The sequence below is a fragment of the Dasypus novemcinctus genome, chromosome 3 (assembly GCF_030445035.2).
Source record: "Dasypus novemcinctus isolate mDasNov1 chromosome 3, mDasNov1.1.hap2, whole genome shotgun sequence".
Lineage (NCBI taxonomy): Eukaryota > Metazoa > Chordata > Mammalia > Cingulata > Dasypodidae > Dasypus > Dasypus novemcinctus.
Genome location: NC_080675.1, coordinates 116222170 through 116246471, shown reverse-complemented (window position 1 = coordinate 116246471; position 24302 = coordinate 116222170). Strand labels below are relative to the sequence as shown.

The window sequence follows — 24302 nt, the reverse complement described above, 5'->3', positions numbered from 1 at the left end:
CATGTTCAGGAAGTTTCCCTCTATTCCTAGGTTTCAGAGTGTTTTTTATCAAGAAGGGGTGCTGGATTTTGTCAAATGCCTTTTCTACATCAATTGAGATGATCATATGTTTTTTCCCCTTCATTTTATTAAGGTGATATTTTCTTGCACTTAATCATGGTATATAATTCTTTTAATGTGCTGTTGAATTCGGTTTGCCAGATGTTGTTGAGGGTTTTTACATCTTCATAAGGGATATTGGTTTGTAATTTTCTTTATTTGTGGTATCTTTATCTGGCTTTAGTATTAGCATAATGCTGGTCTTATGTACTGAGATAGGAAGTTAACCTTTTTTTAAAAATTTTCTTCCCCCTACCCCCCGCAGTTGTGTGCTCTCTGTGTCCATTAGCTGTGTGTTCTTCTGTGTCCGCTTGTGTTCTCGTCAGCGGCACCCGGAATCTGTGTTTTGTTGCGTCATCTTGCTCTCTGTGTGTGCAGCACCATTCCTGGGCAGGCTGCACTTTTTTGCGCTAGGCGGCTCTCTTTATGGGGCACACTCCTCGCACGTGGGGCTCCTTTATGTGGGGGACACCCCTGTGTGGCACGACACTCCTTGTGCGCATCAGCACCGCGCGTGGGCCAGCTCATCACATGGGTCAGGAGGTAGACGGATGCCCTATTCATTGGGCCAAATCTGCTTCCCAGAAGTTAATCTTTATTTGTGTGAATTTATCCCTTTTGTGGTCTTTGGGATTCTCAAATGTGTGTATTCATGTCTTTAGTTAAATTTGGGAAGTTTTCAGCTGCAATTTCTTTGAATATTCTTCTCTGCCCCATTTTCTCTTTTTTCTTTTTCTGGGATTCCTATAATGCTACCTTCGTACACATGATGATGCTCCGCAAGTCTTAAATTCTCCATTTTTTTTCATTCTTTCTTCTTTCTGCTCCTCTGATGAAATATTTTACTTGCCTGACCTTCATGTTCTCTTCTTCTTTCCTCTGCCAGTTCTAATCTGTTCAACACCTCTAGGGATTTTTATTTTTTTTAGGTACTGGGGCTGGCAATTGAACATGGGACCTCATATGCAGCAAAGCAGCATTCAACACTGAGCCATATCCTCTTCCCCTTCTAGGGAATTTAAATTTTTGTTTCGTGGTCTTCAATTCTTTTTGGTTCCTTTTTCTGATTTCTATCTCTTTATTGATATTTTATGTTCATCTATCATTTTCTTGATTTCCTTTAGTTCTTTGTGTTTTCCTTTAGCTCTTTGAGCATATTTATTACATATTTTCAAAAGTCCGTAGTATGTCCAGGTCTGGTCTTCCTCATAGATGGTTTCTAAGGTTTTATCTTGTCCCTTTGTCTGGACCAAAATTTCTTGTTTCTTAATCTTTTGTTGTACAGTGGACATTTTGATATTTAATATTTTAGTCCCTGAGATATCTATTCCTTAAACTCGTGTCCATCAGTATCATGACAGAAGTTTCCTTGAATGCTAGAAAATAGGAAAAGGGGAAGAAGGAGAGAAAGAAGAGAGAGAGAAGAGAGGGGAGGGGAAGAGAGAGAGAGGGAAGGAAAAAGGGAGAGGGAGAGAGGGGGAGAGAGAGGAGAGAAGAGATAGAGAAAGGAGAGAGAATACTTTTCCCAGTCTTTGCAGATTGGTTTGTGTGAAAGTACCTATTTAAAGAATAGCCTGAGGGAAGCGGACGTGGCTCAACTGATAGAGCATCTGCCTACCCTATGGAGGGTATAGGGTTTGATCCCCAGGGCCTCCTGACCCTTGTGGTAAGCTGGCCCATGTGCAGTGCTGCCGTGCACAAGGAGTGCCATGCCATATGCAGGGATATCCCTGTGTAGGGGTGCCCCACACACAAGGAGTGTGCCCTGCAAGGAGAGTTGCCCTGCATGAAGAAAGCGCACCTGCCCAGGAGTGGTGCCACACACACAGAGAGCTGATGTAGCAAGATGACACAACAAAAAGAGACACAGATTTCCTGTGCTGCCTGATAAAGCAAGGAGATGCAGAACACACAGTGAATGGACAGAGAGAACAGATACAGGAGGGGGAAGAAGAAGGGGAGAGAAATAAATAAATCTTAAAAAAAAAAAAAGAATAGCCTGAGGCAAAAACATAGTGTCCTTCCCAGTGTTTTCTGAGCATGCATCTTTTCTTGAATATACATGCATGGCCCTAGGAATTCTCCAGTTGTAACCATCTGTTTTGAACAGGAGCAATAGTAACATGAATTTGCATTTGATCATCTTACCCCAAAATAATGACTGTCATTATTTTTAAATGTAGGCAACATCCAGGACACCTACTATGTGAAAGAATGCGAGAAGATCTTCCAATTCAAGGACCTAAGGGGATAGATGAAGATGATCCTGTTAATTCTGACTACAACATGAAACTGACCAAGTTTTCTTTCCAGGTTGATAGGTACAGAAACCTCCTTTTTGGATTTAGTTTATTTCTAATTTTTATAATGCTGACATAGTACCTTTTCACTAACCGTCTTTACTGAGGGTAGATTCTTTAAAGAAAAGCATCTTTGCCCTGGCTTAGTGTTTTACTTAGTATCTTCTGCTGTAATAGGCATGAGTTCTACCCTGTCTTCCTAGGTCTTGGAAAGCCCACCTAATGTCACTGAATGAAACAATAAAGAGTCCTCAACTGGAGGTTTCCCATTGTGCTCCGTGGTTCCAGGATATTTTGCATTTGGAGTCCTCTGAATCTGTTAACTGCAGTACTAGCGTGCTGACCTGGGCCTTCACTCCACCAGGCATGTGTGGCCGGTATAATTTCCCACAGAAAGATCATACAAAGACCAATGATCCAGGGAGGTCATGGAAGATAATGCATATCAGTGAACAAGAGGAACCCATAGAGCTTGAATGTGTGTCTGTGACAGGATTCACTGTACTGTTCACTTGGGCAACAAAAAGGACAGACTGCTACGCCATTGCCCTCTGGGATTTGGAGACCCAGAGCATGCAGTATTTTTCCCTTGGTAAAAAGTGTATTCCTGTAGACAATAGTGGAGACCATCAGCCATGCCTTGTTTTGACAGGTGAGAATACCTTGTATCAGATTGACTTCCATTGTTGAAGATGTGCTTGGTTGATGTGTTTTACTTCTGCTGCCCAGGTGGTATTAGTGCCTCCTCTTACCTCTAAGTCAGGACTTATTAACTAGGGGTCCATGAGCTTGAATTGAATTCAAAAAAACATTATTCTTGTGGGGACATGTTGGTGCAGGTGTGATATATTTATTAAATAATACACAGTATAGTGTGGACTTAGTAAGGGGTCCGTGGTTTTTACCTGACTGGCAAAGGGATTGGTGAAACAAAAAAGGTTAAGAACCCCTGCAAGTGGTAATCTTTCATTTAGGAAATTTGGTATTACTCTTGGTAACTTTGCCTCGTGTGCTTGATTTTTATTAAGGTGATTTCTGTCTGGCTAAATGCTAAGATACTGTCAGAAAAAATTGAGAGTAAAGGTTGCTTCCAACCTTGACTGTTTTCACTTGACTTCAGACTGCACAAGAGGTTGCAAACTGGCTGCTCATGGGTCAAGTATGAACTGCAGATTTTATTTTGTTTGATTTGCACTGTTTATACCCACTCAAAACTTAAAAAAAAAAATACTTGATTTATAATTCACATGTAAAATTAAAGGACTTCACATAAAGAAATCTGGACTTCAGGCTGTTATTGAAAAATTTTAAGATTTCACAATACGACCTGCATTCCTGCTTTAGTCACCTATGGGCTGGAGCTGAGTTTTAGTTGATCTCTTTAGATGCGCCATTTTCTTTCCAGTTATGTTTTTCTTGTACTTTTCTCCCCACTTTGCTTGGTGCTTGTAGGCATTTGGGCTAGATATATTAGATATGCATTCATTCAGCATTGTGCTGTTATTTCCTGCAAAGATTTTGAGTACTGTAATTGAACTGTGTGTTTCTTCTTCAATATGCATGTTTTGATAATCATGTATTTCTATGTTTCAGGAGCATGCTATTACATTTTACTAAACCGGAAATCTAACATCTTTGTAAATATTTTATGCCCTAGGTATTGATTGTGCAAGAGAATATTAAGTGGGAATCTAGGCATTAGTACTATTTCGTAGGATATACTTTCTTACAAGAATTTGCCTTGTGTTCGGTGTTTTAAAAATAATACTTTAAAAATGTTGAAAAATGAGGATGAATTAATTAGGTCATAATAGTATATTGTGTCTAATAAATATATTTGTAATTATGGTGCTGAAGTATAGAGTAATTAGAAACCTTATCTGAGTCCTAATAATATATTAAAGCTAACTTCTGTTTTTCCTGTAGAAAATGGACTCTCTCTGATTTTGTTTGGTTTGACTCAAGAGGAGTTTTTAAATAGACTAATGATCCATGGAAGTGCCAGTACTGTGGATTCTCTTTGTCATCTCAATGCTTGGGGGAGGTGTTCAATCCCCATACATGCTCTAGAGGTAACAGAACTAAATGACTTTTGGACTTACACTTCATATGAATATGTTCCCAAATAATGCTATTTAGTTTTGCCATTTTGTAGAAAATGGGATCCACTATATATATATATATATATATATATATATATATATTTTTTTTTTTTTTTTTTTAAGATTTATTTTATTTATTCTGCCCCCTCTCCCTTTTTGTTTGTGATTACTGTCTGCTCTCTGTTCAATTTCTTTTTAGGAGACACTGGGAACCAAACCTGGGACCTCCCATGTTGGGCGGAGACACCCAATCACTTGAACCACCTCTGCTCCCTGCTTGGTGTGTCTCTCATTGTGTATCCTCTCTGTGTCTCTCCTTTGTGTCATCTTGCCATGTCAGCCCATTTTGTCAGCCTGCTGTCTTACTCGTTTTCTTTAGGAGGCACTGGGAACTGAACCTAGGACCCCCCAGGTGGGCACCCAACAGCTTGAGCCACATCCATGTTAATTTTTTTATAATTCATCCATGTAACTCATCCGTGTTAATTAACTATAGTTCATTCAGATTCACTGCACATATAATTCCATTCTTAGAATACAGCTTTGCTTATCCAACATTTAAGTTGTTTCTGGATTTAAAATGCTGTAACTGTTACTGTGAACAGTTTCTTATACATCTACTGCAGAACACGTATAAGAGGTTTCTCTTGGTGGTTGTGGAATTGCTGGGTCATGGGGCATGTTCATCTTTAACTTTACTAAGTAATGTTTAATTTTCAAAAATTTTGTGATTAGTTTATGCTCTTACCAGCAATGTACGTGAGTTCTCATTGTTGTACATCCTTGCCTACATTTGGTATAGCCAGATTTAAAAAGTTTTTGCCAATTCAATGTATGATGGGTCTTTTTTTTTCCCAAGATTTATTTATTTTTTATTTCTCTCCCCTTCCCCCCTCCCCCCAGTTGTCTGCTCTCTGTGTCCATTCGCTGTGTGTTCTTCTGTGTCCCCTTGTATTCTTGTCAGCAGCACTGGGAATCTGTGTCTCTTTTTGTTGCATCATCTTGCTGCGTCAACTCTCCGTGTGTGCTGTGCCCTCCTGGGCAGGCTGCACTTTTTTTTTGCACTGGGTGGCTCTCCTTATGGGGCCCACTCCTTGCACGTGGGGCTCCCCTATGCGGGGGACACCCCTGCGTGGCAAGGCTCTCCTTGGGCGCATCAGTACCATGTGTGGGCCAGCTCACCACACGGGTCAGGAGGCCCTGGGTTTGAACCTTGGACCTCCCTGGACCTCCCATGTGGTAGGCTGTATCTGTTGAGCCAAATCCACTTCCCCCTTTACTCTTTTTAAAACCACATTAGACATCATTATTTTTGTATATTTAGGTTCATTTCCTTTTACATAGACATTACATATTTTCCTTGCTCTTCATTCCTTATTATATTTTAGGCCTTCCCTCTGCCTGAAGAGGGGAAGAATTTCCTTTAGTGAGGGTCTGACTGGTGTTGAACTCTGATTAATCTATCTCTGATTAATCTATTTTGCTCTCATTTGAAAGATAACTTTTGTTGAGTGTAGAAATGTAGGTAGGCAGTTCTCTTTCAGCAAATTCACAATAACTTTCTACTATCTTATAGATCCTTTTCTCATTGCGAAGTTGGCATTTGTTCCTTTGAGATTGTTTTTTTTATTCACACTGCTTTTATAATCTTCTTTGTCTTTGGTGTTCTGCAGTTTCAGTGTGATTTTGTCTCACTAATTAGAGTTATGCATTGCCCTTAGTTGGAAAAGTATTGATTCATATGATACAAATACTTTAAAATTTAAGACTCAGTTTATAGACCAGTAAGAACTGTTTTCATGAATGTTTCAGGGGCTTAAAAATTGAGTGCATATTTTCCAGTTGTCACAATGGTACTTTTGATCAAAAGTAGTTAGACTTTTCACCCTTTCCTCAGTATCTCCTTCACCTCTATATCTCTTCACCACATTGTGGGTAATTTCTTATCTCTCTCCCAGTTCACTCTTTCTGTCTTCAGCTATGTCTAATCTGCTCTTATATACATCCATTGGCTTCAAATTTCAATTTCTACATTTTTTATTTCTATAATTACTATTTGGTCATTGTTTTTGAAAGTTTTAAATTTTTTTCAAATCTACAGAAAAATGCAAGTATAGTATAATTAACATTCATTTACTCTTCACCTAGATTGACCAGCTGTTAACATATTGCACACTTCTTTTAACTGTGTGTATATTTTTATTTTCTGAATCATTTGAAAGTTGCAAACATAAAAACCCTTCTCTCCTAAGTACTTTAGCATGGCTCTCTTAAGAAAAGAATATTCTCTTATTTAATCATACATAATTCAAATTTCCCTCTGCCACCCAGAACCAAGAGGGAGTTATAGTCTCCCTCTGGCAGCAGTAATTTTTTTTTCTAGTTCACCCTTTTTTGGAGGGTGTCACCTTGCCTTGGCCTCAGTTTGTCCTGTCTTTTCTTCCACCAATACTGCTCACCCCCAACTGCCTGGTCTGTTAACACCTCTAAGATATTGTTTCTCAAAAGTGTGGTCCCCGGACCAGCAGCACCAGCATCGTTGGAGATCTGTTAGAAATGGGATTCTCAGGCCCCACACCAGATGCCCAGCAATCCACAGTTTAACAAGCTTTCCAGGTGATTCTTACACATACTGCTTTAGGCTATGGGTGGCAGATTTCTCTGTTACAACTATTTGTCTCTGCCATGGAGCTTTTGACAATATGTAGATAAATGGGCATGACTTTGTTCCCATAAAACTTTACAGAAACCAGCATCAAGCTGGATTTGGTTGCCTGAGGACTTTCTTGCCAGCTTAACTGAGCATTTAATGATACGTGTTTTTGAAAATTCATGATTTTTAGGTGTTCTGTATAGGAATACTACTCAAGAATTGAATGTTTTTATTTTGATAACTGAAAAAAAAAGCAGAACAAATTCACCTGACATTATATCATGATGCTGTAACTTTTTTAAAAAAGATTTATTATTTATTTCTCCGCCACCCCCACCCATTGTTTATACTTGCTGTGTCTCTTCATTGTGTGCTCGTCTTCTTTTTGGAGGCACCAGAACCTGTGATGCGGAGGGCAAGTGCCCAATCCCTTGAGCCACCTCCTTTCCCCAGTCTGTTGTATCTCTCATTGTGTTTTCCTTCTTGTATCTTTTGTTGCATCATCTGGTTGTGTTAGCTCGCTGTGCCAACCTGTCACACCAACTCACCATCTTGCTTGTCTTCTTTAGGAGGCATTGGAACTTGGGACCTCCCGTGTGGTAGGCAAGAGTTCAATCGCTTGAGCCACATCTGCCCTCCCTGCTGTAACAATTTTTTTTATATCCCTCCTCTTGTGGCTTTTTGTGTGCTGTCTGCTCTCTCTGTCCATTCTTTGTGCATTCTTCTGTGTCTATATTTATTTATTTTATTTCCCCTACCCCCTTGCATCTTGCTTGCTGTCTGTTCTCTGTGTCCATTTGATTTGTGCTCTTCTCTGTTTTTGCTTGTCTCCCTTTTTTGTTGTGTCACCTTGCTGAGTCAGCTCTCCACGGTGCTTGCCCCACTGTAGCATTTTAATGCAAATAGTTGATAACTTAGCTGTAAAAGTAATCCCCAAATATTTAGCTTTGAATGGTTTAGTTACAGAATATTAGGGTGGAAGGATTTATCTGGTCTAACTTCCTGCTTCTACTGAAGTAGAAACTGATATTCAGAAAAGTTACAGAGACTTGCCCCTGATCACATAGTCACTGTCAGAATCTTCACTAGAATCCAGCTCTTTATGCAAGATAACAGTAGCCTGTCTCTTTCAATCTTGGCACATTAAGTTCTAAAATTTGAAAAATACGTATAGGGTAGTGGGTGTAGCTCAGTGGTTGAGCGTGTGTTTGTATGTACAAGGTCCTGGGTTCAATCCCCATTACCTCCTAAAAACAAACAAACATATATCTCCTGATTTTTTTCCTATCTTTTTCTGTTTAATTTTTTTTTTCTTCCTGATTTTGTCCTCTTTCAGGCTGGAATAGAAAATCATCAGCTGGACACAGTAGATTTCTTTTTGAAGAGCAAGGAAAATCTTTTGGATCCATCTTCAAGTTCTTCTGTACCTGTTCAGTTTGATTATTTTCCAACCCATTTATATTTAAGAAGTAAGTAGAATAAAGACTTCTCTATTTTTATTTATCATCTTGTCTTCTTAATCTTTCAAACTTCTGTTGTGTTTTCTGATGACATATTTACTCAGTCATGGGATTTTTTTTTTCTTATGAGGTGCTGGGAATTGAACCTGGGACCTCATACATGGGAAGCAGGGGCTCAACCACTGAGCCAAACCCTCTCCCAGTCATCGGATTTTATGTACTTTGTGGGAAAACTTGAAAAGTTGTAATCATTTATAAATGTTCTCATTTTTAAGTGAAGTATTTGTTGTTCATACCCTGTACCGTACTTTGTAATTTGATAATGCAAGGAAGAGATGATCTAAGTGGCCAAGAGAGAATAAAATTGATTGGGAAAATTGCCCCTCCTTAACAACTATCTGAGATGTATATTGACAGTGTGGTTGGCTGAACTGTGGATTGGGACTTGTTATAAAAATTTGCAGACTGATTCTATTGCTTTTTTGATATACTACAACACTTCTTTTCAAGATTTTACCTTTCCTTTTTAATAAATGGGAAGACTAGCTTTTATTCTTGGGCTGGGTAACCATGCAAATCCTTTCCTTAGAAAGGCAGTGTAAAAAAATTATATTTTCCTCTGTACCTAAAGTTTTATAATCTGCTTTTTTTCACTTGATAATATATTATAGACATCTTTCTTATTAATAATAGGTATACTTTTATGGTGGCGTAAAATTTCATTGTATGACTATACCATAATTTACCTAACCAAACTCCTAGTAGACACTGAAATTGTTTGATTTTTGCTTTTATTAACAATGTGCTATGAGTGTCTTGTGTGTGTGGTGTGTGTGTATAATTTCACATGTACAATTATTTACTTGGGGTAAATTTCTAGATATGGAATTTCTCGGTCAAAGAGTGTACACAATTTACATTCTTAAACACTTTGATAAACTGTTCTGCAGAAAAGTTCTACCAATTTGTACTCTAGTTATGTGGAGAAAATGACAGCTTGCTCTTTTTTCATCAGTGTAGTGTCCTCTCAGTTTTCACTGAGTATGAATTAGAAGGTTTTAATTGAAAAAAAAAATCATTCTCTTTTTCCTTGAGTGCAGAGTGGTTTCCCTCTTGAGAATTGCTAAATTTTTTATGCTTCCAATTAAAAAATAATCTGTTTGAATTTACAGAAAATAGTCTGGTTTGTGGAGTGGGGAAGTGGCTTTGTCAACATTTGCAAGGTCTTTATTCACTTTGCCTGCCCTTTGATGGTGAGTGCTTTTCCTCACTCCACTCACATCCAAACGGCTCTTCTCTAAAGGAGGTGGATAAGGCCAGAATGCAGCATGGATATAGCTTTACCTGCTTGGAAAAACCAGTGTTTCCCATCATCTTCATTCATGCTTATGCAATTCTAGAGTAAGACCAGTGTTGAGATGAACAGGAATCACTTCATTAGTGCCTTTAGCTGGCAAATGGAAGCTTCAGGAGCCCATACTCCCTGCTTTCAGCTGCTTGTTTAAGAGAATAGCTTTGGAATTAAACAGGTAAGTTTGAGTTTTGGCTCTGCTACTTACTTTCCAAATTAGCTTGGGTAAGTTATTTATCCTCCCTGAACCTCAGTTTCCATATCTGTAAAAAGCACAATGTAACACCTACCTCTTTGGTTTTTGGAAGGAATAAAAGGGTTGTAAGTAGAACCACTATGAAGTTTGCAGGTGTAAGGTCATAATTCTATGAGCTTTTTGAAAATGTCATTGATCCTTATGTTTTAAAATATTACAACATGATATTTTGGGAGATGTTAACTTTGTTGGGAGTAATCTGGTATCCTCCTTATTAATCTTTTGGTTCTTTCTCAGATGTGGAAGACCTAAGGCCAGCATTGGATTTACTTTGTTCAGCAATTAGAGAAAGTGATTCTGAAACCCAGAGCAAACACTTTTCTGAACAGTTGCTTAATCTTACACTGTCCTTCCTTAACAAACAAATAAAGGAGCTTTTTATTCATACAGAAGGTAAGAATAGCAGCAAAGAAGGTGGCAGTTACACCATTCCCGCGTCAGCACAGAGATATAAGGGGTCCTGTTGCATGAGAGGGCATAAACCAGTGAGAACCATTTGCTAAAACTGGGCATAAGTCAGTGGGTTGTTGAGTGAATGAAACTGTTCTGATACCAGAGAAGTTGGCAGAAAGACTCAGGAGTAATTGTGAAGAGAGTGAAAAGTACAATTCAGAGCTACTTGTAAAAAGGAAAAATCTCGATTATTTATTTGAAATTTGAAAATACTAAGTTTGAATTTTGGCATTTTCTAGAATTCTTTATAATAGCTCTTTATAATTCTTTATAATTTCTCTCTCTCTTTCTATAAATATATGAAATTGACCCATTGATGATTCCACAGAGTTAGATGAGCATCTACAGAAAGGAGTGAACATTTTGACCAGCTACATTAATGAACTTCGAACCTTCATGATAAAGTTTCCTTGGAAGCTAACAGATGCTATAGATGAATATGATATAAATGAAAATGTTCCCAAAGTAAAGGAAAGCGATACATGGGAGAAACTCAGCTTTGAGGTAAATATGACTACCTCTTTTTAAAATTTGCCAGATTCAGAGGATTTGAGAAAATTAGAAGAAACAATTTTAAAAAGAGTCTATACACTTATAATTCTGAATCTTTGGCAAAGGTTTTATAGTTCTTGTAGGTTTTGGCAGCTCTGGTACAACTTCATATTTGTGTCTACCAACACTAATAGACTCCCCCTTAATGCCAAATCTGTCCACTTGAATCCAGTGGCAGACACCCAACCCCGGCCAGATGTGAAGTGATGCTCTTCCTTGACCAGGGCCTGGCACGTTGGACTCATGCATCTACCTGACCACTGACCAAATCAGATTGCTCCTGGAGACTAGATTTTAGGAAACTTTAATTTCATGACATTATTGCTTGGAAGTATACTTGATCTAAGTCTTATCTCAGATGCTAGTTAAGATATTTTGCTAGTTAAATCACCTTAAATTTCTATGCTCATCTGCTTATCTTTCTTTTTAGAGTATAAGTGCAACCAAAATGTGTTGCCTGCTGTAGGACTAGGGACTGGAAGTATCCTTCCACTCACATGGAGAGTATTGGCTTTGGGAAGGCAAAAGCCAAAATAGCTTATCCCAGATGGTCAGATCAATAGGGAATGAAAGTAAGGTTGAGACTTTGTCAGGTCAGCAGGACTTCTGTTCTTGGGCTGGAGGGATGGAGAAATCCCTGGTGTGACTGCACTTTCTGTATTTCTTGTTCAGCCTCTAACCAGATATTACTTAATTTCCTTCTGATTTTCAGGCTTCTCTTTTCCTGTCTCCTTCTCAGCTTTCTCTTCTTGTTTCTTCCCCCTTTAATGTTCTCTAAGGCTCTACTATTCATCATCCTTTTTTTTTTTACTCAGAATCACTAATTTTTAACTTTTTTGGGGGGCTACAGTCCACTTTGATGTGGAGTCTGTCTCCAGAAAAATGCATGTGAATGTATGCACATGCACATATACACACTTTTGCACTTGACTTAATGGGGTTTACAGACCCCTCTAAAACCCCAGTTAAAGATGCCTGCCTTCTCCTCTCTTCTCTCTTGGGTTTGTTTATTTTAGATCTTTATTTCTTCTCACTTGGATTATTGCATTTACCTTCTAAGCCTCACTGTTTTGAGCTTAAATCCCATTCAGTCCACTCTCCAGATTGCTACTTGAATATTCTTCCTAAAATCTGTATCTAATTATGTCACCTTGTTTTCAAGATCCTCCAGGGACTCCATATAAGTTTCACACACGCAAGGCCCTACATAATGGGCTTTTCTTTCAAGTTTCCTCTACTACTTCCAGCTTTTTCTCCAGGTACATTAAGTAACCTGGAGTTACCTGAAGGCTTGATGGTATTTCTTGCCTTTGTGCATCTGCGCATAATAGTTCCTCTTTCTGGAGCACCTGTCCTCTTTCTGCCCCTCCTCCCCCCCCACCTCTCCTGTGTGTATATGTAACACTTAGTTGTTTTAAAATTTTTTAGCTCATCAGTTCCCTCTCCTAGAAAACTTTTTAAAAATCACCCCTCTAATTTAGATACTCCTCTTCTGGACCCTCCTCCCTAGCACCCTGGAAATACCTTTATCCCTGCCTTTGACATACAGTACGATGATCAGTACTTTACTTGTGTGTCTTCCACTAGGTTGCAAACTTTTCAGGGGAGCAGATCCTGTATTTTAGTCCACTTCATATTTGCTGTGCCAGCCCAAAATTTAGTAGTAAATTTTCAATACAAGCCCATTAATAGGTATTCAACAAAAGAATAAGTCCCATGGTGATAGTCATAATAAGGAAATAAAAAGGAACTTAAAAAACAGAAAATGTTTTTCTTTCTCTTTCTAGGAAGTTATTGCCAATGCCATTTTAAACAACAAAATACCAGAGGCACAAACCTTCTTCAGGATTAATGGTCATTCTGCTCAAAGACTTGAGGAGCTGATTAGAATAGGCCTAGATTTGGTCTTTGACAATTTAAAACAGAACAATGTAAAAGAAGCCTCTGAACTTTTGAAGAATATGGTGAGTGGCATAATCTGTTTGATCTTAAAATCCCTAATGTAAAAAAAAAGCTCTCTGTGTTTAATACAATTTCTAGTTAATATAAAAATTGATGTATATTTGTGATTGTGTCACAAACCAAGAAATGTGTAGCCTTTATTAGGAAATAATTTGGGTGATAAGACTAAGAAATGTTCTTTGGTACTGAGGTCTTTTTGAAGAGATGTTTAAATGGATTTGCTAAACTTGGCTCTTTGGTTAGGAGGAGGCATTGTTTCTGTTCATAGGCCTCACATGATCAAAGCACTCCCAGGACCTCATTGTTGATCGCGGAGACATTCTGTATTGCTTATGTGACCTCTTACATCTCTCTTTGAACTTCCTAGTGAATTTGCTGGGTCTTTGTGCTCCATGATTTTAGTTCCTTTAAGAAGGGGTCTTGAGATAGGGCTCCTGGACTAAGCTGAGATCTGATCTCAGGCCGCATGATTGGGTCTTGACTGTGGTAACTTTTTGGAAGGGCAGACAAATGGAACTATGTAAGAGGTCTTATTTTGTGTTGATTTTTGTTTCTAAGTGAATTATCATAGCAGGTTCTTATAGTCTTGGTCCTGTGGTAATCTAGCATTTCCTTAAATTGTTCTGTGTGCTGCATTTTGCTCTTTGGCAGAATGCTTAAGGACTTTACGGATAGGCAGTAAATACATATGATAAATGTAAGAAAATGAATGCTCACAAGAGCAGAAAAACTATGGAATTATAAGACTATGTATCTGTGATAGAGGACTTCTTTATCCAACATTTATCTGTGTTAAAAAAAATTCCAGGAAGTGGATTTGGCTCAACTGATAAAGTGTCTGCCTACCAAATGGGAGGTTCAGGGTTCAAACCCAGGGCCTCCTGACCCGTGTGGTGAGTTGGCCCATGCGCAGTGCTGATGCACGCAAGGAGTGCCGTGCCATGCAGGGGTGTCCCCTGCATAGGGGAACCCCATGCACAGGGAGTGCGCCCCTCAAGGAGTGCTGCCCAGCACAAAAAAAAGCGCAGCCTACCCAGGAGTGGTGCCACACACACGGAGATCTGATGCAACAAAAAAGAGACATAGATTCCCGGTGCCATGGACACAGAAGAACACACAGCAAATGGACACAGAGAGCAGACAGCTGGTGGGGGGAAAGGGGAGAGACATAAATAAAAAATAAATCTTAAAAAAAAAAATTCCATTACAAAATAAACCCTTTTTCCCTATATTTATTATAGGGCTTTGATGTAAAAGACCAGTTGCTCAAGATATGCTTCTATACAACTGATAAAAATATACGGGACTTTTTGGTAGGTAAAGGTGAGACTTTGTAGTTTACATTTTCTGGAGAATCTTGGTGAAATTTGGAAGTAATTAAATTTAATTTTCAACTAGTATCTAGTAATAAGTAAAAGTGTAATGATCCCATCAGTTTTTTTTTAAAGTGATTATTTTACATTTGTGGCAAAGTGAAATTTATGTAACAATAGATTAGCTCAAAATTTCAAAATAAAATTCTTATATGACATTTAGTATCATGACATTTGTTTTGGTAAATATCGGCTTGATTTTTTTGTGAGATCAGTGCTTTAATTTAATTGTTTTTTTATTCAAGGTTGAAATTTTAAAAGGAAAAAGTTATTTTTCTGAAAAAGAAAAAAGAACTATAGACTTTGTACATCGAGCTGAGAAGTTTTATTCAGGACATGCCCAAGAAAACATGCATATACAGGCCTTTCCCAGGTAGTCTCATTGCCCCTACTGATAACATGGGGAGAATATTGTAGATAGTATTTAGTTTGTGATTATTGATTAACATGGGTGCCTTATTGGAAATGAGCTTACATTCCCTGTGAAGATAAAACTGTATCTAAATGTGCCATCAACAGAAGAGATTCAGGAACTTTTCTGTCATTTCAATATATTATAACCATATATATAAATTTTAAGATATTAAATGCCAAACTGAGAATATCAAATTTTGTGGTTCCCCAAAGAGTAGAAATTCTTAAGCAGATAAAAAGGAAATTTATGTTTTACTTCAAAATTAAAAAGAAATTTTATCACTGTTTTAGGTATTGGATCAAGGAACAAGATTTTTCCAAGCACAAATCTGTTTTGGACTCAGTCTTGAAATATAATAAAGAGGAATTTAACCAACAGGATCATATAATTATGTTAAATTGGGCTCAGTGGTGGGATCAACTAACACAAGAATCCATCCTTCTCCCCAGGATAAGTACAGAAGGCAAGTGTGAGAGAACCAAAACTTGGAGTATATTGAATGAGGATGAAATTAGGTATTGGTATTTGAATATTTTGGTGTGTCTCCATTTTAGAATTCCTTTTGGTCTAGAAATATTTGGTTGCTTTAAAATACAAGTCATGTATCAAGACCTCTTTCCTATCTTAAGGTTTTAATGTGAGAGTGAAAGAGAAAAGGCATATGGCTCAATTAGCAGAGCAGCAAATGAAGATTTCCAGGCTGAGTTTTTATCCCAGCTTCAAAGTGGTATTCTTTGTTTTTCCAAATAGTCTTTTAGTTTCTGGGGGATCTTTATCACAAGAGGGCCCTGGGAAATAACTAACAGTGGTAGATCATCCACATTCATATACTTATGCTTACTAAAACAGCCAAAGATTTTATTTCTATTAAGGAAAAGAGAAGGGAAAAAGAAGGCTGAAAAGATGAATGAAATGCACAGCTAATTCCCAAGTTTCAATTTAACCACTGTAGTAATAAGCAATATTTAAGTCTTCTGGTGGTAGTATTGATTATAAAATGAACAAAGCAATAGAGGGCAATAGTAGAAGAAGCAGATGACCTGAATAATTCATATATTATAGAAATATTTATGTCTGGATTGTTATATTCACTCAGGAGTTAACTCAATAATGAGTTAGGTCATTGCCATTTTAAAATGTGTTTCTTTCTTCATATAGAATACAAATTTTATTCTCCTGAAGCCCTCTGGAGATACCTCACAGCTCGCCATGATCGGTTAAGCATTATCTCATGGATTGGAGAATTTCTGGCCCAGGATAGCTATGTTTCACTTCAGCAGAACAAGTGGCCCCCTCTGACTGTTGATATTATTGATCAGAATACTTCCTGCAACAACTACATGAGAAATGAAATTTTAGATAAGCTGGCCAGGTATTTAAACTGTTAAAGTAATCCCGAGTGGGCAGAAATACAATAAAAATAATGGTGTAGTTTTTCCTTTGAAATACCATAAATCAAGTGCAGCATTGTTTTATATTATTTTAAATTTTAAAGGGCACTATCATAGTCTGATATGTTAAAGTCATATCCATTAAAGATCACGTGGTAGTAAATAGGCTCTCAAATTCTAGATGAAGGTTCTTCACAGAACATTTTATGTGCTTTGGTGTAGAAATGTTAAGCTACCAGTAGGACTACATGAAACCAGTGCCAAGAGCTGAGATGAAGGTACTTTAGTGTCCTGTAATTGTCTCCCACTCTTCTCAGTATTATCACTGTACCCATATGCTTAAGGCTTTGAACTAAAGAGGGCTGCTGAATTGAGAGTTAGTGAAGGAAAGTAGCTCTTGAAAGTATTAAGTGAAGATTTTAAACTTTCAATTCATTTTAAAAAATAATTATATTTCAGTGAATCATGGACTTGCCATTTATGTGGGTCAAAAATGGTTGGATACTAGCAGTTTCATACAGCTCAAGATAATATCTCCTTAAGCTAATGAAATAGTGTAAGGAAAGTTAATAACAGGCATGTTATTTTTTAAATTTCTTAAACTAATTTCACATGTATTATTTTATACTTGCACTTAACTGGGGAAGGATAGCTGTATCATCTTATCCAACTTAAAGATGTGATGAATGAGTTCCAGAGATGTTAAGAGCTTTGCCCAAGCCAATTAGTTATAGACCTGAATCCTTTAACCCCTGACTTTCTAGCAACTGTTCTTTCCATTGTACAAAATACTCCTTTTCTGTGTACTAAAAGTAAAATTTTGTAGAGCACGTATGCTTACAAAATATTTTCCTTACTATTTGGCTATTTAAAAAGCCAACATATATAGTATAATCTGGATTATGAAATTAATGAATTAATGAAATCTACATTAATAGATTAAAGGAAAAAAATTATACCCTTCTAGATAGATGCAAAAAAAGCTTTTGATGAAATTCAGCATCTATTCAGGATAAAAATTCTTAGCAAAGTAAGAAGAGATACAAACTCTTTTAAAGAGCATCTTAAATCTTTCTGGCCAACTTAGTGGTGAAACACCACAGGCATTCTCTTTGGGATTTGGAACATGACAAGCCTGCTCTCATTTCTTCCCCAAACTGATCTTTAGATGTAATACAATTTCAATAAAAATTCCAGCAGTTTTTTTGCAGGTTTTGACAAGTTGATTCTAAGTGTTTATATGGAAATCCAAAAGGTAAAGAATAACAATGAAAAGAAGAACTTGCCCTACCAGATATCAAAACTTACTCTAAATCTAGAGCAGTTAAGACCGTAGGGGTTTTGGTGCAGGATAGATACATAGGCCAGTAGAACAGAAAAGTGAGCAGAGAAACAGATGTATATGCTCACTTGAAGTATGATCAATGTGGCACTGCCCAAAGGGAGAAAGAACAAGCTTTCAATGAATGGGGCTGGGATAATTGGATAGCTGTATGGGGGAAAAATGAAATTGGACTCTCTATTATATATACTATAAATGAAATCAATTCCAGATAGATTTTAAAACCTAAATATGAAATGTAAAACTATAAAGATTTTATAAGATGTTAGAGGAACATATCTTCATTACTTTGGGAGTAGAATATGTTTTCCTAAACAGGCTTGCAGGGACAATGGAGGGGAACAGTGACTGGGACCAGGAGAGTGGCTCTTGGCAGAGGGTGTCAACCAACCTGTGGTCACCCAGCACAGGACAGGCAGGAGGATAAACACCACATCTTCCTTTTCTCTGACTTTTATCTCCTGATGGGGCCTCTCTTGGCCAAAACAGAAGCTTGAGGGCACTGGGGTCTTCTGGTGCAGCCCATCCACGTAAACCTTCAGGGTCCCAGAGATGGAGAGGAGGGGAACCATATCTAACACGCATGACCATGCCACAAAAGAGGAAGCACAGATAGCTTATAAACATGTGAAAAGATGCTCTGCCTCATTCATAACCATGGAAATGCAAGTTTATTTTACCAAAAATAACACTGAAAATGAAGACTATAGCTGCAAGTATCAATGTGGATAAATCACACAACATTTAGAAGAAACAATGAGAACTATAAATATGAGTGTTCCATTTTGATATAAAGTTCAAAATAGGGAAAACTGTGTATTGTTTGGGGTTATCTACCTGGGTGGTAAAACTATGAATGAAAGTAAAACTATGAATAAAAATATCACAGAAGTCAGGATAGTGGTTACCTCTGGGACCAGTGAAGGCCATGTGGAGGGGGAGGGATGCACGCATGGCTCCCACCATGCAGTGTTCTGTTTCTCATCTGGCATTGTGGCAGTTACATGGCGTTTCTTTAAACTCTGCACACACATTTTCTGACTCTTTTGTGCAGTATGTATGATAGATTTAAAGTAAAAAGAAAACAGTTTGTGAATAGTAATATTTTAATGGAAATTCCTATTCTTGTTTAGTGGTTGGTCTATTTAAATTATTATGCGTTAGTTTCTTAATGATTTTGTGGTGATTTTCTCAGTGTTCAGTGCATCTAGCTTCAAGATCTAACTACCATGGCCATACTCTGTTGTACAGTTCTCGTTAAAAACAAAGAAATATAGGTAGTTTAGTTTAGATTTTTGAAATAGTGAAGTTGGCTTGAGACTTTGATCAACTACCTTTTTATACTCTAAGGTTGAGAAACCTTTACTGTAACCTAGCAAACTATGTGATTCAGAACATGTTTGTAGAGTGAAAACTGGCAGCTTCAATTTGTAAATACTTTTTTTTAAGTAATTGAGGCTTAAACAATGGGAGTGATTTGGTCTGCTCTGAACCTACAAACTTTTTAACCTGCTATCCTTTCTTAAACTTGCTCAGTAGGAATGGAATTTTTCTTGCATCTGAACTAGAAGACTTCGAACTCTTTCTCTTAAGACTGAGCCATATTGGGGGAGTAATGCAAGATGCCCTCCCTGTTCAAAACTACAGGACCAAAGAAGGTTGGGATTTCCATTCTCACTTCATTCTCTATTGTTTGGAACACAGTCTGCAGCATCTTCTTTATGTCTACCTGGACTATTACAAGTGAGTACTGAGAATTGATTTGTCCTTGACCATATCTTCCCATCTCCTCTTTCCATACTACTTCTGAATGTGATTTTAGGAAAGTATTGAATATTTGCATGAGGAATACTGATCTTTTGGACATGGTTCTCCCCACCCTCAATTAATTAATTAATACATCTATTAGTTCAGAACTAATGCTTATCACATGTTTTTTGTTATGTTAATTCTGTAACATATCTGTTGACTTTTTAAATAACAAGGATGGAATGAAATGAAAGAAGTGCCTGAAAAATTTTTAAAAAAGGAAGATTCTAAAGACTCATTTGGAGTATTTTCAAAGGATCTATTCTGAATCTGACTCCTGAGTCCTAGCCTCTTTGTTGTTGTAAAAAGGTTTTTAAAAACCTCTTGTTAATTTTGAAAATGCTAACAAGTTTTTGTCTTAAAAACCCATAAAATATCTTAAAGTGTAAGGTATCAAGTGAGTGAATGTGGCTCAAGCAGTTGGGCACCTGCCTTCCACATGGGAGGTTCTGGATTCAGTTCCCAGTGCCTCCTAAAGATGATGTGTAGACAACAGGCGGACACAATGAGTGGACATGAGTAGACAGACGAAGAGCCATTTGGGGTGGAGGAAGTATAATGTATCTGTTAATCTTACACAGAGTTGGTAAAATTTCATCATGGTTTTAGAAAGATGTGCATCTTGATTATAAACACATTTTAAATATTTCTGACATTTTCTCTATTTTTAGATCATAAGGAATATGTAAAACAGAATCCAAGAGTGGGCGTATTTTTTGTTATATTTACTTAATTCCAAAGTTTCTCTTTTTAATGCTAGTTATCACCTGAGCAAACATCGTCTGTCTTACTCTGGATGTTATTCAGAGAGTTTATTTTTGTTTTAATTGCAGGCTTAGTCCTCCAAATTGTCCTTTTTTGGAAAAAAAGGAATTACATGAAGCTCACCCCTGGTTTGAATTTTTAGTTCAATGTCGACAAGTTTCCAGTAATTTAACAGGTACGGGTATACTGTATGAAAACACAAAAACTTTCTTTGGATAAATAACTTATGAGCTCTTTAAGTGAATCATTTGGCTTTAGTTAAAGATCTGCTCAGAGTATAGGCTTATGCTTTAAGAAGCAGATCTGTTTTGTTCAGGAGACCAAAAATGTTAGCCTGTTCCCAGCCAAGAAAACCCAGGCTTAGAGCAGAGAGTTTGTGGGATTATATCCCCTTTGCTGACCTCAGTTTTGTGCTCTTTGCTCTCTTTGGATTTTTCTTATCCCACCAGTTTGTCACAGGCTGAATTCCTACTCCCTGGTAAATTGTACCCCCCTTTCCCATGAAGAAATGGTCTGTCTTCCAGGTGCTTGCACCAGATGGAATGAAAAGAAATCCACTGTCTGTGTGGGATTGCTGTGACCTCTGGAGTGGCGCTGCTGAAACTGAGCTTTCCTTTGCTGTAGTTAGACAGAAAAGCACGGTTACCCCTGACACTTAGCTGGTGTCATTCTAGAGAATTAGGAAAGGGGACAGGCTGAGTGCTACAACAGGCAAGGAGTGTCAAGAGCCAGTCTTTCACTTTTGCGTAACACCAGGTTTTTCTCCAAAAGAAGAACTTTTTTCATATGTGGGATTTTGTTTTGTTTTGTATGTGTGTGCTGATTATAAAGTAATTTAAGTTCATTGTAAAAAATTTGGAAACTACTGGAAACTACAAGAAAATAGTAAAACCTTCTTAACCACCCCATTGATAATTTTTTTTCTTTATTAGAGAAGTTGTGTTTACAGAACAACTGTGCATAAAATATAGGATTCCCATGTACCACCACTAACACCAATACCTTGCACTGGTGTGGAACAGTTGTTACAATTGATGACAGCACATTTTTATAATTATACTTTTAATTCAAGTCAACAGTTTGTTTAATTTAGGGTTCACTCCTGGTATAGTGTAGGTCCATGGGTTTTGAAAATAATTTTCCCTTTTAATCCCACTGATAATACATATTTTCTCCCACTCATTTTCTCTGTACTTTTTATCTAGTCCGTATTGAATTTCAATCATCCAACAAATATTTATTGAGCTCTTACCTTGTGCTGGGATACTTCAAGAAACATTTATATTTTTGTATACCATTTTTTTCACATAATATTATAACATAATTTTCCTGAGTTCTTAAAGAGAGTGACCATTTTAAATGCCTAGATAATATTCCACTGACTGGATACACCCTTATCTAACTTACTGCTCATTCAGTTCTTTGACATTGAGGCTGTTTTCAATTTTCTTTTTCTTTTATAATTAATAGCCTTGAATATATTTGAGCATAAAACATTTTGTTCTTGTTTCAGATTATTTCCTTGGTATAGACAGTTTCCTGGATATGAAATTACTAGGTCAAAGGTTATCCACATTTTGAAGGTTCTTTCTGTCAGGTCAGATTGATTTCCAAAGGGGATTGTACCTTTTTATACATGAATCCTGGCCACCTCATACCCTGGCCAAAGTGTGTTGAGGATGATTATTTTTTTCACATCTTTGCTGACTAATAGGTAATATATGGCATCTGATTATTATCTTAATTTGCATCTCTTTATTACTAGTGAAGTAAATGTTTTTATGTATCAGATGTTTGTATTTCATCTTTTACAAATTGGCTGTGTGTTTCATTTGTCCATTTATCTGTAGGATCCAGCATTTTGGGCATTAATTTGTACATGTCCTTTGTTGAGGACCTTGACTCTTAGTTTGTTGTTTATTGTCATTTTTTCCCCCCTTTAGTTCATTTTTACCTTTCAGTTTTCATTGTTTCAGTTTTTGTTTTCATGGAGACATATCTGTCATTCTTCACTTCTGTGGTGTTTGCTCATTGTTTTTAAACGCAGAAAGTCCTTACTGTGGATAGAGTCTCAAAGTGAATTTTCTTTCTCAGAATCATATAATTCCTAATTAAGGATTTATCCCTCTTAAGGAGAAAAACATACTCTTTTATTTTCCAGATCCCAAATTGATCTTCCAGGCTAGCCTTGCAAATGCTCAGATATTGATTCCCAGCAATCAGGCCAGCGTAAGCAGTATGCTGTTAGAAGGACACACCCTCCTGGCCCTTGCCACTACAATGTATGCTCCTGGGGGTGTCAGTCAGGTATGGATGGCACTTTGACTCAGTATGGTTTTATAGGACTGATTTTAAATTTACTTCATCCTCGAAGTTGTAAGGAAACTACTATGTTGTACAGATACTCTTTTTTTTCCCTTGTAATTTATTTTCTAATGACCCAGAGTTCTTTTTGAAGATAGAATCAGATTCTAAATGTTTCTGAATTGTAAGCAGCTGTGGCTCGGGAATGATTCTTTACTTTTTGCCTGCATAGAGGAGTAAACAGGAAATCATAATCTTTAGTTGCCCATTTAAAGTCTTTGGAGGGGCCTAGTGGAAATTCACCTGTCTTTCCTCTTGGAGTGTGTAGTATGCCTGGTTAGAGGAAATTCAAGAATGCCATTAAACATTTAATATTGCAAAATTTCCATTGACACTAGCGTTAACGTTATACTTTTCTTTTTAGGTTGTTGCTGCATTCTACCTTAATTTACATGGTTAAGTTATTTATTCCTCTGTTTTTAATCACCTATCAGAAAGTGGAGTCATAACTTCAGAGCTGAGAAGGAAGGACCTAGGAGTCATCTAGTCTGGTAGTTTGTAAAAATATTGTAGTAGCAGTCTTTTTTTTCAAACAGCTTCTCTGAATGAAAAATCATTCATCCAGCTCAACTTCCTAAATTTGTAGATGAGGAAACTGAGGGCTGATGTTAAATATCTAGCCCAAGGCCACACAGATAGTTTGTCTTAGAACCAACACAAGAATTCTTGGCTTTTGACTCCTTGTCCAATGTTGTTTTTGCTACCACATATTATCTTCAAGCTCATCTTGTTTCATAGAGTTCCTGTGAAAAAAGTACATAAATTTTTGAGAAGGGAAAAGCATTATTCTAAACTCTGTTATCTTTTACTTAGGTTGTTCAGAGTAAAGAAAATGAGAACTGTTTGAAGAAAGTGGATCCCCAATTATTGAAGATGGCATTAACTCCTTACCCCAAGCTAAAAACTGCTCTCTTCCCTCAGTACATTGCCCCTAGTATCCTGCCCCATGATATTACACTCTACCACCTTATTCAGGTACAGTATTTAGGTGGCCTTTGTGTCAGTCAGAATTCAGCCTGGAAAACAGAAACCACTCCAGGTCTTTCAAATGAAGACAATTGCTTACATGGAATGATAGAATGGAGAAAGCAAACCTGATGGCTCGACAACCCAAAGATCTGCAAAGAAAGAAGTCAACACTCTTAAGGCTGGAAGAACAATGCAAGAAAGTGTTGTTATCAGAATCCAGAGGCTAGAGCTATTTTCTGGGAACTAAACTTAAACTGGGGCTGCCTAATAGGAGCAGGGAACAAAGAGGATGGGGCTGGAACCTTGGAGGAGGGGCCCTCAGAAAAAGAGAGAGAAGGAAGAAAATACCTTGGCTCTCTTTCTCCCACCTCTAATCTCCAACCCTTCCCTTTCATGGCTAAACCAAACTGATAGCCATAAGGCAAGGAAGTTTGGGAAATCCAGTTCCCTGCAATACAGAGCAGAGCAGGAGATGGGTCTGAGAACAAATAGTTGACCAGCATCTCTCTCTGTTGCTTCAGAAGGCTGCTCCATTCTGCCACTTCTGTCTCTTCTCAACGAATCATGGCTGTTTGTTTAAATCACTACTTTACTTAACCTTTTTCAGGACAAAGATCCCTTGAGGAATGTGACAGAAGCTATCAGCCTCTACCCAAAAAAGTTGTGTGTATTTCAAAGGGATTCAT

At 37.5% G+C, this 24302-nt stretch overlaps 1 protein-coding gene across 6 annotated transcripts in view; it reads left to right on the top strand.

Annotated features, from left to right (window-relative positions):
- SPG11 (SPG11 vesicle trafficking associated, spatacsin) overlaps window positions 1–24302 on the top strand; it is an 88238-nt gene that overhangs the window by 18427 nt on the left and 45509 nt on the right. For 5 of the 6 annotated variants that reach the window (XM_004466758.5, XM_071214176.1, XM_058294094.2 and 2 more), the window contains 15 exons: window positions 2283–2420; window positions 2603–3051; window positions 4326–4471; window positions 8491–8623; window positions 10459–10614; window positions 11003–11178; window positions 13014–13190; window positions 14430–14501; window positions 14807–14934; window positions 15267–15439; window positions 16135–16348; window positions 19249–19452; window positions 20352–20458; window positions 22445–22590; window positions 23461–23622. In XM_004466758.5, coding sequence (XP_004466815.1) covers window positions 2283–2420; window positions 2603–3051; window positions 4326–4471; window positions 8491–8623; window positions 10459–10614; window positions 11003–11178; window positions 13014–13190; window positions 14430–14501; window positions 14807–14934; window positions 15267–15439; window positions 16135–16348; window positions 19249–19452; window positions 20352–20458; window positions 22445–22590; window positions 23461–23622 — 2581 coding nt within the window. Of the gene's footprint in view, window positions 1–2282; window positions 2421–2602; window positions 3052–4325; window positions 4472–8490; window positions 8624–10458; window positions 10615–11002; window positions 11179–13013; window positions 13191–14429; window positions 14502–14806; window positions 14935–15266; window positions 15440–16134; window positions 16349–19245; window positions 19453–20351; window positions 20459–22444; window positions 22591–23460; window positions 23623–24302 lie in introns of all 6 variants that reach the window. The other variant, XM_058294091.2, reaches the window with a different exon arrangement.